This window comes from Heloderma suspectum, chromosome 4 (genome assembly GCF_057233095.1).
Source record: "Heloderma suspectum isolate Gila_16-S chromosome 4, 16-S_ref, whole genome shotgun sequence".
NCBI classification, from domain to species: Eukaryota; Metazoa; Chordata; class Lepidosauria; order Squamata; family Helodermatidae; genus Heloderma; species Heloderma suspectum.
Window position 1 is genome coordinate 143812064 of NC_139461.1, and position 12960 is coordinate 143825023.

Sequence of the window (12960 nt, forward strand, 5' to 3'; positions counted from 1 at the left end):
TCGATGCGGAGGAAGACGGGGTAGCCCGTGTTCCCGTGGCACAGGATCCTGCCGCATGTTCCTTCGGAATTGAGCACCGCTGAGTGCAACGGGGCTTGCTCCGGAAATAAACATGTTTAGGATTAGACCTTGCTTCTAGGTAAACATGCATAGGATTGGGCTTACATCCGAAGCACGCTCGATTTGGAAGAAGCCCCAGTGGGACTTGCTTCCCAGGAAACATGCATAAGGTCGGGCTAGAATAGTTGGCAAGAGAAGAAAGAATTTGTGCAACTTGCTGTGAAAGAATTGAGAAAAGCTGCGCTTGCTTAAATTCCCTGACTTTCAGAACTGTTGAAAGGAACAGGAGCCCTGTCCTCCTTTGCATCCCGTCATCATGCCTGTAAGGGAAAACTGTAATAAAAGTTTGGCTTCCCTGCTTATTGGGGACATGGCTGCCATCTTTTTTACGTAGCAAATTTTAGGAAGTTCCAACTATTCATCATCTCAGCAAAACAAGTAGGACAATAAGGGTTTTAATTGTAACCAATGAAAATTATGAGTATCTAGTCTCATCCCCTCTCTTGCATTCTACTTCAGGGGTAGGCAACCTGGTGCCCTCTAGATGTTTTGGACTACAACTCCTATCAGCCCCAGCCAGCATGGCCAATGGTGAAGGATTGTGGAAGTTGAGGTCATCCAGTTGCATACCCCTGTTGCAGTTACTAAACACAGAGGGAAAGCTTCCATATAGCATTGTGTCAAAGCACATGCAGTCAGTGGCTATCTAGATTGCACTATATTGGCACAGGACATACTGATTATTTATTTATTATATTTCTATACTGCCACATAGCCGAAGCTCTCTGGGTGGTTTACAAAAATTAAAACATTAAAATACAATAAACAAAGTTTAAAAACCATTTGCATAAAACATACGGGCAGACAACATGTAACTAAAAACAACTTTGAACTAAAAACAATTTGTTTTAAAAATCTAACAATAAAACAATATACAAAAGTCTGCAAAAGGTAACCAGAGTTCTAAAAAGGGAAGGCCTGCTGGAATAACAGTTTTTAATTCCTGCTTTAAAACCTTCAAAGAGGTCAGCAGGCGCATTTCAACCGGCAGGTCATTCCACAACTGAGGGGTGGCAAAGGAAGAGGTCCTCTTGCGTGTGGCTGCCAGTCTCACGTTAGGCAGCCTCAGCAGAGAGCTCAGAGGACCTTAGGTGGCGGACTGGGAGGTAGGGGAGAAGGCGCTCCCTAAGGTACCTTGGGCCCAGACCATGTAAGGTCTTAAAGGTAAGAACCAGCACTTTATATTTTGCTCGGAAACAAATTGGAAGCCAGCGTAAAGATTTTAAAACCGGTGTAATATGGTCTCCACAGGATGTCCCAGAGACCAACCAGGCTGCCATGTGTTGTACCAGTTGAAGTTTCCGAACTAAATATACAGGCAGCCCCAAGTACAGCACATTGCAGAAATCAAGCCTAGAGGTTACCAGCACGTGCATCACCGTTACCAGGTCCACGTGTTCCAGGAATGGGCATAGGACACTTCTCACCATTGCCTCCACAGGGGGAATGCAACCCCATCCAGAACTGGTTTACATACCTCAATATCTGAATTAGGACCCTTCACGATGAGCACCTCTGTCTTGCCTGGATTCAATTTTAGCTTGTTCTCTCTCATCCAGCCCATTACTGACTTCAGGCAGTCATTCAGAGGAGTCATACCTTCCTTGGATAAAGACGTTGAGGCGAAATAGATTTGGGTGTCGTCAGCGTACTGATAACACTCAGCCCCAAACCTCCTGATGATCTCTCCCAGCAGTTTCATGTAGATATTGAACAGCATCGGGGATAGAATGGAGCCCTGAGGGACTCCACGTAATAGTTCCTTTTTTGAGGAACAATTATCCCCAAGCGACACCATCTGGAGCTGTCCTTAGAGAAAGGAGCGGAACCACTGTAGAGCAGTGCCCTCAACCCCCAACTCCCTCAGGCGATCCAGAAGGATACCATGGTCAGTGGTATCGAAAGCTGTTGAGAGATCCAAAATAATCAACAAGGATGCACTCCCCCTATCAATTCCCAGGCAAAATTATCCACCAAGGCGACCGTGGCAGTCTCAACTCCTGCCCTGAAGCAGATAGATTAATTCTATCTGTCCAAGTGATCACCGCACCATGATTTATCATTCATGCAAAGTTTACTGTTATTCATTGGAATATTGATTCTTATGAGAAATAACTCATGGTAGCAAAAACATGTACAGACTTTTGTCTATAAAAAAACTTTTTAGCTCCCAAAATATAAATCATCATAAAACTTATAAGTTGCAACTTCAGAGCTGGAAATGTTAAGTGACATGAACAAAAACTGTTCACTTCAAGTAATATCTTCATTTCTCCCTATTACTATCTGGATTGGGGGGGGGATCATGTAGATTGCTTGATATAACTATTAACACAAATGTCTGACTAACAAATATAGTTACTAAGAAGTAAAGAAAGAAAATTCTCAGTCTGCAGTGCAGGAGAGCAGTCAGCAAAGGGTTAACTCTTGTTCTGGTAGAATACTTTGTTTCTTTTTCTTAAGGCAAATTGTTCTGTTTGTCCTGTGATTGCACTGTTCTGTTATGCCCAAAATTTGTCATAGTGTCATATACACCACATGACTGAAACCTAGCTTTCAGGTCTTGGATTTTCTTTGAAATGACTTTGTGCACACGTCTCTACTTTTCACAACCAAGATTTATAGATAAATTTATACATCTTGGAAATATGTGTTGCAGTATCGTGCTACCCATAGGATTACACTTGTTCCTTCCCACATGTTTTCATATAGAAAACAAGATTTCTGGAAGTGTTTGTCAAATTTATTAAATCTATTTGTGGAAAAAGTAAGGAAGCAAGCAAGAGCAGGTGTCCTATATATTTCTTGCATAGAAGTCAAAAATAACAATACTGCCAAAAATGGTCTATGTGTTAGGTTTTTTCTTTTCTTCTTTCATTTTAAAATTAATAACAAATAAAAAGGATGTTTTGTGTAAATACTTTTCCAGGGAAAGCTTGCAATGAAAATTGGGTCAGTAGATATCAAGATGTGTTTGTTTGCAATGGTAGCCATTTTGATTACATCACCATAGCAATGGGCCACACATGAGGGAGTGATACAATGGATATTATTCAGCTATAGTGATTTATGAATCAGATGACACCATCCATATATACTGACTGATCACTAATTTTGCCATGATACGCATTTTTCATACATTATATTCCCTGACTAATAGGCTGAACCAGAGCCTGAGTGTAGGTTTGCTAGACAAATCAGTTCTGTACTTGGTGGACATATCTGTGCTACAGGTATCAATTGTTTGATACTACTCCCTCTTCTCTGGAAACCCTGGAAACTATACTTCTGTGAGAGCAAGGGTTATGCTAACAATTGTCAGCATCCTCATAATTTCTAGGATTCTTTGGGAAAGGCCATGACAATTAATGGGCATAAAGCCAGTATAAGTTTATAGTGTAGATGTAGCAGTGGTATGATTACAGGCAACCCTGTATGAATGCTTAAAATCTCATTTACTTATTAGTGTTTGTTGCCATCATTTTTCGAAAGTAAGTTTGCATAAATCCATCCTTAACTGGATCACTGTTTTCAGCATAAACATTTATTTCCTGTAAAATCAAGTAATACTTCTTGTGTAGTATTTGCTGAAATTGAGAAGTGAGTTCTTTTGTATATATAGTGTCAATCTTACCAACATTTTATCTTCTGTTGTCCACTGCTCTGGAATCTGTTTAGATGTGGGGTGTTATATAAATGTTGTAAATAAATAAATTAAATAAACATTTCATATTATCAACCAACTAATTTCCAAGCGCCATATTACCTGTTTGACTTACAGTTTTGTACAGTTAATCTGGAGTGAGATTTTTAAAATATATTATTCTAAAAACCCATTGCTTCCTCTTCCCTCCCCAGGTGAAAAACAAAGCCCCAGCAGAAGTACAGATCACAGCAGAGCAACTCTTAAGAGAAGCGAAGGAAAGAGAACTTGAGCTTCTTCCCCCACCCCCTCAACAGAAGATCACAGATGAAGAAGAGTTAAATGATTACAAACTTCGAAAAAGAAAAGTAAGCACACAGTAAACGACATACTCAACTAATGCTAAATATTTAGTATTTCTTTGAGTTTGTATCCCAGAGGCTCAGGATATGTAACTTGTTAAAACATACAATAAGCTAAGAAAAACTCACACCTCTCCTTCACTTGTTTAGGTCTTGTTTCCAAATGCTACCCAGGTGATATCTCACTTCCTAAAAGGTCTCTCCCTGGGGCTTTTGAAATCATCCAGAGGAAAGGAGTTCTACATATGTGCAATAACTCTTTTAGATTTCTGCTAGGCACTAAGGAAACCTTTTTGTGTGCGGTTGACACGTGCGGTTGATACTCTTTGGATTTCTTGGGGAACATAATGGTAGATAAGGAAGTGGTATTCTCTAAGACAGTTTGGCAGTGGAATAGACTGCCTTGGGACATAGTGGGTTCCCCTTCACTGGAAGTATTTAAGCTAAGGCTGGACAGCCATCTGGCAGGGATGCTGGATTTGGTTTCTTCATTGAGCAGGAGACTGCACTAGATCAAGGGTGGGCAGCATGTGGCCCACGGGCCACATGCAGCCCCTACAATCCCCCAGTGAACCTCTTGCCACCCCAAAAATTTGGGGGGACTCCCCCAAAATGTAAAAAGAAATCAAATGAAATGGCATCCATAGCTACTACAAAGTGCCCAAAGGGTAAAAATTACCTTGTTTGCAAGCTAATTTTGACTCTTTGGGCACTCCATAGCAGGTATGGATACCATTCTGTTTTAATTTATTTTTTATTCCCCCACCCCATTTTGGGCACCTGCGGGGAGCTTTGGGGCATGTGGGGGTGTAGGGGGTGAAAATGGCACCCGGACCTCCCAAAGTTGCCCGCCCCTGGACTAGATGATTGCTAAGTTCCCTGCCCCTGGACTAGATGATTGCTAAGTTCCCTGCCCTTGGACTAGATGATTGCTAAGTTCCCTTCCAACTCTATTAGGTAGCCATTAGCACATAATATGATGAAACTGTTCCTGCACTGTGCCATTGGTATGTATTGGTGTCTTGTTTGACTACTTCCCCATGAGAAATGCTCACTGAATATAGGCTGGCAGATTCTATATGGATCTCCTTTTCGTTATATAGTAGAATCACTCTTCTTACTTCTTAAAAGTAAAGTTTTAAGTTTCTCCGTAGACCTTTGAGGACAACATAAGAAAAAATCGGACAGTTATCAGTAACTGGATCAAGTACGCACAATGGGAGGAAAGTCTCAAAGAAATACAAAGGTAATTGTTGAGAGATACTCTTCTTTTTGAATAATTTTATTGCTTTTCTTATAAAATGGATACAGTACATATTATTGGATGATAAACATATAAACCAATAAGAGTAAACAATCACTGGGTGAACTGCATTCATATAATCAATAACGTTTTTCAATTAATTAAGGTTTTGATATTTGTACAAGATTTAGATAAGTCTTTGTCTTTGAGAGATATTCTTCAAGCACCATCAGCTGAATGAATAACAGTGCCCAGTTCCTCATGATTTGAATTGCACATGCATTAATTTCAATAATGTTTTGCTTTCAGGGCTCGTTCCATCTACGAACGTGCTCTAGATGTGGACTACCGAAATGTCACCCTTTGGCTGAAATATGCCGAAATGGAAATGAAGAACCGCCAAGTTAATCATGCACGAAATATCTGGGATCGCGCTATCACTACTTTACCAAGGGTCAACCAGTTCTGGTAAGCTAGGCATGTTTTGTCATTTTCCTAGTATCAGTAAAGCAGAGCATTTCATGGGTGGCTAAGCCGCTATTCCTGAGCTCCTAAAAGTTATCAGTGTTTTTTTAAAATCACATTATTGGAAAAGTGTGTGGGTTGTTCTGCAGATTGCTGAAAAAAGGAGGTGGCTGTGTCTTGCACAGCACTTGATCTGCTTGCACTGGGAAATTGCCAGGATCCAAAATGGGAAACTGGACCCTGTGTGCTAGACACCACATGTGCAAACACTCCTGATCCAAGCACCCATGTGATCTTACAATAAAATACTAGGACATACATTAACATGTGAAGAGTGATTTTTGTTTGCTACAAAAAATGTGTTATGTATTAGCCCGGATGACAGCATTAATCTTCCATACATTGTTTTTTGTTTTTTTTTAAGGTACAAATATACTTACATGGAAGAGATGTTGGGAAATGTAGCTGGGGCCCGCCAGGTGTTTGAGCGCTGGATGGAATGGCAGCCAGAGGAACAATCCTGGCATTCCTATATTAACTTTGAGCTGCGGTACAAGGAGGTGGACCGAGCACGCTCCATTTATGAGAGATATATCCTTTTAAGGATGCTTCTGTTTCAGCCTAATGTTTGGGTCCTGTTTTGCATTTTTGGTTCACATTTTGCCTTTGGTTATTGCTTGAAAGCAGCATCTTTTCAAAAAACTGCTTATCTGCTGAAAACAAAATTGGATGTCAGGAAGAAAAGTTCTACCTTAGCTGTCTCTCTGAAGTCTAATTTTCTGTTGAACAATATTGCTTTTAACATAAGAAGTATTCAATCATGTGAGTCCTCATTTGCAGTCTGAAATGGTACAGGCCAGACCCAGGTGTAGAACTTCAGAGAGAACTAGGTCCTATGTGTTATCTTTTGTCTGCTACTAAAGTTTAGGAGCAAAAAATGGCATTCCAACAGCTTGATTCCATGCAGAGTTATGTGTACCTTGACTCTTCATGGGATCAGCCTACACATGGTTTAGTCTGTCAAATATGCTCGGCGATTGCAGGGTTTTCACCAGTTCTACCTTCATTTTGAAAAACCCGCTTTTTATCTTGTTGTTGGGATGGGAGTAACATAATAGAGACCTTCTTAAACAAAAGTCATTTGTTAAATGCATACTGTAATGAATGATACATTGATAGAAAGTGTAATCCATGCATAGAAGCAGGCTCCTCTGTGTGGATTTCCTTCCCACATCAGGCTCCACTTGCACAAAGCTGCATTGCGGAGGAGGGTGAGAAAAATGTACCTAGGATGTACAGTCAGGGCCAGAAATATTGGAACAAGGATAACTGTTTTGGCAGTTGGCCTCTGTACACCACTGCATTGAAGTTGAAAGGAAACACACCCAGATGGGAGCGAAGTCAGGACTTTCAGCTGTAATTCAAGGGCTTTGACAAAAGTGGGGCACGACCCATTCAGGAAGTACAGCCAGTGGCATACAGACACCCCCATCGGTGGCTCATAAGTAATGGAACAAACCAACATCATTTCAAACTTAAGGGTTGCCTTTAATGCCTGGATGAAAATCCTTTGCAGTCGATGACTGCCTGAAGTCTGGAACCCATGGACATGACCAAATGCTGAGTTTCCTCCCTCGAGATGCTTTGCAGGCCTTTACTGCAGCTGCCTTTAGCTGCTGCTTGTTTGTGGGTCTTTCTGCCTTCATTCTTGTCTTCAGGAAGTGAAAAGCATGCTCTATTGGGTTGAGATCAGGCGACTGACTTGGCCGTTGAAGAACATCCCACTTCTTTGCCTGGAGAAACTCTTGGGTAGCTTTTGCTGTATGTTTTGGGTCATTATTCATCTGCAAGATGAAGCGGCGTCCTATCAGTTTGGCAGCATTCAGCTGAATCTGAGCAGAAAGTATAGCCCTAGACACTTCAGAATTCATCCTGCTGCTTTTATCAGCAGTCAGGTCATCAATAAACACCAGTGACCCGGTTCCATTGGCAGCCATACATGCCCATGCCATAACACTGCCTCCACCATGTTTGACAGATGATGTGGTATGCTTTGGATCATGAGCTGTTCCTTCTCCATACTTTTCTCTTCCCATCATTCTGTTACAAGTTAATCTTGGTTTCATCAGTCCAAAGAATCTTATTCCAGAACTGGGCAGGCTTTTTTAGGTGTTTGCTGGCAAAGGCTAATCTGGCCTGTCTGTTCTTGAGTGTTACCAGTGGTTTGCACCTTGTTGTGAAGCCTCTGTATTTACATTCATAAAGCTGTCTCTTGATTGTAGATGTTGACAATGACATGCCTACCTCCTCAAGAGCATTCTTGACCTGGCTAGATGTTGTGAAAGGGTTCCTCTTCACCATGAGCAGAATTCTGTGGTCATCTACTTTAGTTGTCTTCCGTGGTCTTCCAGGCCTTTTGCTGTTGCTGAGCTTGCCAGTTAATTCCTTCTTCTTCAGGATGTTCCAAACTGTTCTGTTGGCCACTCCCACTCGTTTTGCTATCTCTCTGATGGGTTTATTTTGTTTCCTCAGCCTAATGATGGCCTCCTTCACTCGCATGGACACCTTTTTGGACCTCATGCTGGGAGTTGCAGTGAACAGCTACCAAATGCAAATGTAACACTCAGAACCAGTCCAGGCCTTTCATCTGCTTGATTGGTCACGGGGTACCCAGGAAACAGGCCACACCTGGCCATGCAGCTGCTTGTCAGCCCTTCATTCCATTACTTATGAGCCACCAACGATGGGTGTGTGTGCATGCCACTGGCTGTCCTTCCAGAATTGTTAGTGCCCCACTTTTGTCAAACCCCTTGAATTACAGCTGGAAGTCCTGACCGCTCCCATCTGGGTGTGTTTCCTTTCAATTTCAATGTGGTGGTGTACAGAGGCCAACTGCTAAAACAGTTATCCTTGTTCCAATATTTCTGGCTCTGACTGTAGGTGCCTCTGCAGTGCTACCAGCTCAATCCAGGTTGGGTTTTAAAAAGAAACATTACGTTTTCCTATGAAAAATGTTACTTCTCTACGTCTTTATCTCCTTGGTGTACAGTCCTTTTACTATTTTTATGTAATGTATTAGTTGCATGTTTTTCTTAAAAGGTAGATACTGAAATTAGATGCTTTGTATTTGGAATTCCTTAACATCTTCCACTTGTCATTGTGCATCCTGATGTTAAGAACTGGATCAAATATGCCCGTTTTGAAGAAAAGCATAGTTATTTTGTACATGCGAGGAAAGTCTTTGAGAGAGCAGTAGAATTCTTTGGAGAAGAACATATGAATGAATTCCTATATGTTGCTTTTGCCAAATTTGAAGAGAACCAGAAAGAGGTAACATTTTGTCTGCTAGTAAATATAACTTGCATTTTGTAAGCAAAGATATGTTCCTGGCTGCTACTGCAAACCTTCATTTCCTTGTCCGTGGCTGGTTGGGATTCCCTTAGCCAAACGTTCCATCCCATCTTGCTCTGTAGCGGTGTGTTAGCTGTCATAGGGTAGATCTGATGTCCTGACTTTCGCAGGGGAAAGGTAAAAATCTCTCCTATTCGGACTCTTGTAGTTACTGAAACTATGTGTATATTAAATTTCACCATTTCTGTCTGTTGTGCACATTTTTTAACAATGAAGTTAATAAAATCTAAGCATCTTCATATATGAGAAAGAGATACTTTTTTCTTTCCCTACCCTCCCAGTACCTCAGGGCAAGAAACAAAGATAAAAACTTTGACATTAGCAAACTAACAGGATTTCCTTGCTTTGCCCTCTGTAGAATTTAAGGGTGCTTTTGACCAAAGAATTAATCCATAATACTTGGAATTAATCCTGTTTAATCAGTGTTAAGCCAGGTCCTCCACCTTACATTCTACTTATGGTTCAGGTTATAGTATTTGACCTCAGTGTTTTGAGTAACAGCCCTGTCTTGAACATACATATATTAGAAATCAGACCACTTGATTTCAATGAAACGTACTTCCAAACAAATTGCCTAAGCCTATGCCTATTTGTTTGTTTACCCAGTTTTTGGCAACTAGAACACAATGAGAAAGAAAGGTTATGTCAGGCCGCCTGCACGTGTAAAAAATGTGTGCTGAAAATATTTTAGCAAAAATAGAATCTGGTTACAGGGCTGGGCTGATAGCTAATGCCGCTATGTGCAAACAGGGCTGGCATTATATGGGGCCACTCCTTCATTTAGCCTAGTACTGTTTACTCTTCAGATTCTCAAGCCAGAGGTCTTTCCCAGCATCTGCCCCCTAACTTTTAACTGAAAATCTTATGCCAAGAGAGTGTTGGAACATACGTATATAATGTGGAGCAGATTCCCCTTGCTTCCTAAGTGTTGCTTCTTTTTTATTCCAGTTTGAACGAGTGAGAGTAATCTACAAATATGCCCTGGACAGAATCCCAAAGCATGAGGCTCAAGAGCTCTTCAAAAATTACACAATTTTTGAGAAGAAGTTTGGGGACCGGAGGGGAATCGAGGATATTATTGTTAGCAAAAGGAGATTCCAATATGAAGAAGAAGTGAAAGTGAGTGCCATGCTTGAATTATGGGAACAAGAGGGGGGCAGACCTCCTTACCTTTTATGGCAGCTCCCTTAGGTACTGTTTGTAGAATGCTACAGTGGTGAGGGCCATGGTTTGGCTAAAATTGGGGAGAATCTAGGGATGGAGTTCTGGACTTAATTAAAGAACTCCTAGCTTCTCCCTCCACCCCCTCCAATTAATTTGAACACAGGGTGAATGTCACTGTCCTGATTTTTAACCATGACTGTGTCCAGGATGAAGTTCCACAGAAACACAGAATTTTTAGAGAATACCACTTTACAGCATGTTTGCATGGTTATAATTGTGGCTTGAGGTTGATTGAAAATTCTGTGCTAATCCAAATTGTGCCAGTTTCTTGTATGCTGCATAATTTTTCCATGGTGTTTATTTTGCAAATGTATTTTAACTCTGCTAGTCATGGGGAAGAGCAGGGAGCAGCATAAGACACAGAATCCCTGGTCCCCAGAAATCCTTCTGACTCCCCCCACAGACATACACACCGGCCTTACTATAGAGATGTCATGAAGTATCCACATACTTTAAAGCCTATCTTTGCAACCATGCAGGTTAGAAAAACTTTTTTTGCCTTTTAAACAAAAGTTGACACTGTCCTCTCAGACTTTAGAAACTGTGTGTTCATTGCAGTTATCACACTGCTAATAAAAACGTCTGTCACAGAAAATCTTTATTTGCTCAGAATAACAGTGTTTGGTTACAGCAGTGCTAATTGCTTAAACTTAATGCTAAAAAAAGAAAAACAGAAACCCAGAATGAGAACCTTGTTTTGATCATTACTGGCATTTTCCTGGTTTTAAATAAAAACAGGAGTAGCTTTGCTGGATTTAAATAAAAGCAGTAGAAGGTTTCCTATGCTTGTATTTCTGAAGCTGTTCTCTGTCCTTCCTGAAAGGCTAATCCACATAATTATGATGCCTGGTTTGATTACCTGCGGCTTGTGGAAAGTGATGCGGATCCTGATGCTGTACGTGAAGTTTATGAAAGAGCCATTGCCAATGTTCCTCCAATTCAAGAAAAGAGACATTGGAAGAGGTATATCTATCTGTGGATCAATTATGCACTTTACGAAGAACTAGAGGCAAAGGTAAAAGAAAGCAATCCCAGAATCATGTCCTTTCTTTGGTTATCTGGGTAACCAACAATAACCAAAAATTGATCTAGGAAATTCAGTATTATTTCAAATAGATCATACTTTTGTAAACAGAATTGAGATCAAACCAGGCCTGTTATTCCTACTACCCTGTTATAAATGGTATAGCCACTTAGCATGTGCATCCCCCTCGATCTGCGTGATATATAATTCATAAATATGAGGCAATGACTAAGAAAAGTGGCGGAAAGCTTAGCTAAGTTGCCCTTTGTGTGTGTATTTATTTGCTGCCCTTCAATTAAAACATCAGGGCAGTTTCCAACACTATCAATAAAAGACAACAATCTAAACAACATAAAATATAGAACAATATCTTAAGGCAGCAGTATAAAAAAAAATCCAGCAGAGGTGAACATGCATTAGTGATTTTAACAGCCTGGGAAAATAAAAGGGTCTTTGCCCATTGCATTAAACACAGGTGGGAAGCCAGCAGCGTGGATGCAGCCTGTGGGAGCTTCCCAAAGTAACCTGTGGCCCCCTTCCTCACATCAGTTAGGCTTGAAGAAAGCCCCCCATTGACTCCAGTGAGAAGCTTCTGTCAAGCCTAATGCTACCCAGGGGACAATCTTGATGCATGTCTGAATGGAGGGACATTGTGGATGAATGTGTTTGAATGAGGCATATGTAGGGTTTTGGGCCTGCCCACTTGGCTTTGGTCCCATCCACCACTGGCATGCAGCCACCCAGAAAGTTATCCACAAGGGAATGCAGCTCCTGGAGTGAAAAAGGTTCCAGTCTGGCCTCAGCGTTCATAATGTAAGCACTAGGCAATCCTCCCTGTGGAGAGAGTTCTACGAACAGGGTGCCTTTTCTGAGAAAAGGTCACTGCCAGCCTCACCTCAGCTGATGGGGGCTTGTGAAGGCAGTCTCAGTGCACAGGTAGGTTGATGTGTAAGAAGATGGTCCCTCAGGTACCCTGGCCCCAAGTGGTATAGGGGTTTAAAGGGCTTTAAATTGTGCTCAGAAATGGACCAGAAGCCAACGAAGCACATTGAGTGCTACTGTTTTATGTTCCCAACATCCAGTTCCAATTAATAGCATAGCAAATGTATTTTGAACTCCCTAGCGCAAAAAAAAAAAAAAAAGCATAATGAGGAGAAATGGAGTCAGGGAAAGGGAGAAGGCCTGTGGTGGAGACTGGTAAGCGTAGGGACTAGGTTTTTGAACCATGATGGATTTAAGTAGTTGAACATAGGAAGTAAGATATCATTTATTTCCAGGGGCATTTTGAATTATAATTGCCAGGAAGCTTTTGTTTCCAGAATGTAATACAGAATATCTTGCTTCTCAGGATCCAGAGCGAACAAGACAAGTATATCAAGCATGCGTTGAACTCATTCCTCACAAAAAGGTATTACATTCTCTGTTGTGACTAGAGTCAGTAGTTAAGGGTACATAAAAATGAGTGTTC

At 41.2% G+C, this 12960-nt stretch overlaps 1 protein-coding gene across 1 annotated transcript in view; it reads left to right on the forward strand.

The window, feature by feature from the left end:
* Positions 1–12960, forward strand: part of CRNKL1 (crooked neck pre-mRNA splicing factor 1) — a 32902-nt gene that overhangs the window by 324 nt on the left and 19618 nt on the right. Inside the window, exons 2-9 of the mRNA XM_084850743.1 lie at positions 3979–4131; positions 5280–5371; positions 5678–5836; positions 6258–6424; positions 8985–9163; positions 10193–10363; positions 11292–11483; positions 12841–12900. Coding sequence (XP_084706869.1) covers positions 3979–4131; positions 5280–5371; positions 5678–5836; positions 6258–6424; positions 8985–9163; positions 10193–10363; positions 11292–11483; positions 12841–12900 — 1173 coding nt within the window. The remainder of the gene's footprint in view (positions 1–3978; positions 4132–5279; positions 5372–5677; positions 5837–6257; positions 6425–8984; positions 9164–10192; positions 10364–11291; positions 11484–12840; positions 12901–12960) is intronic.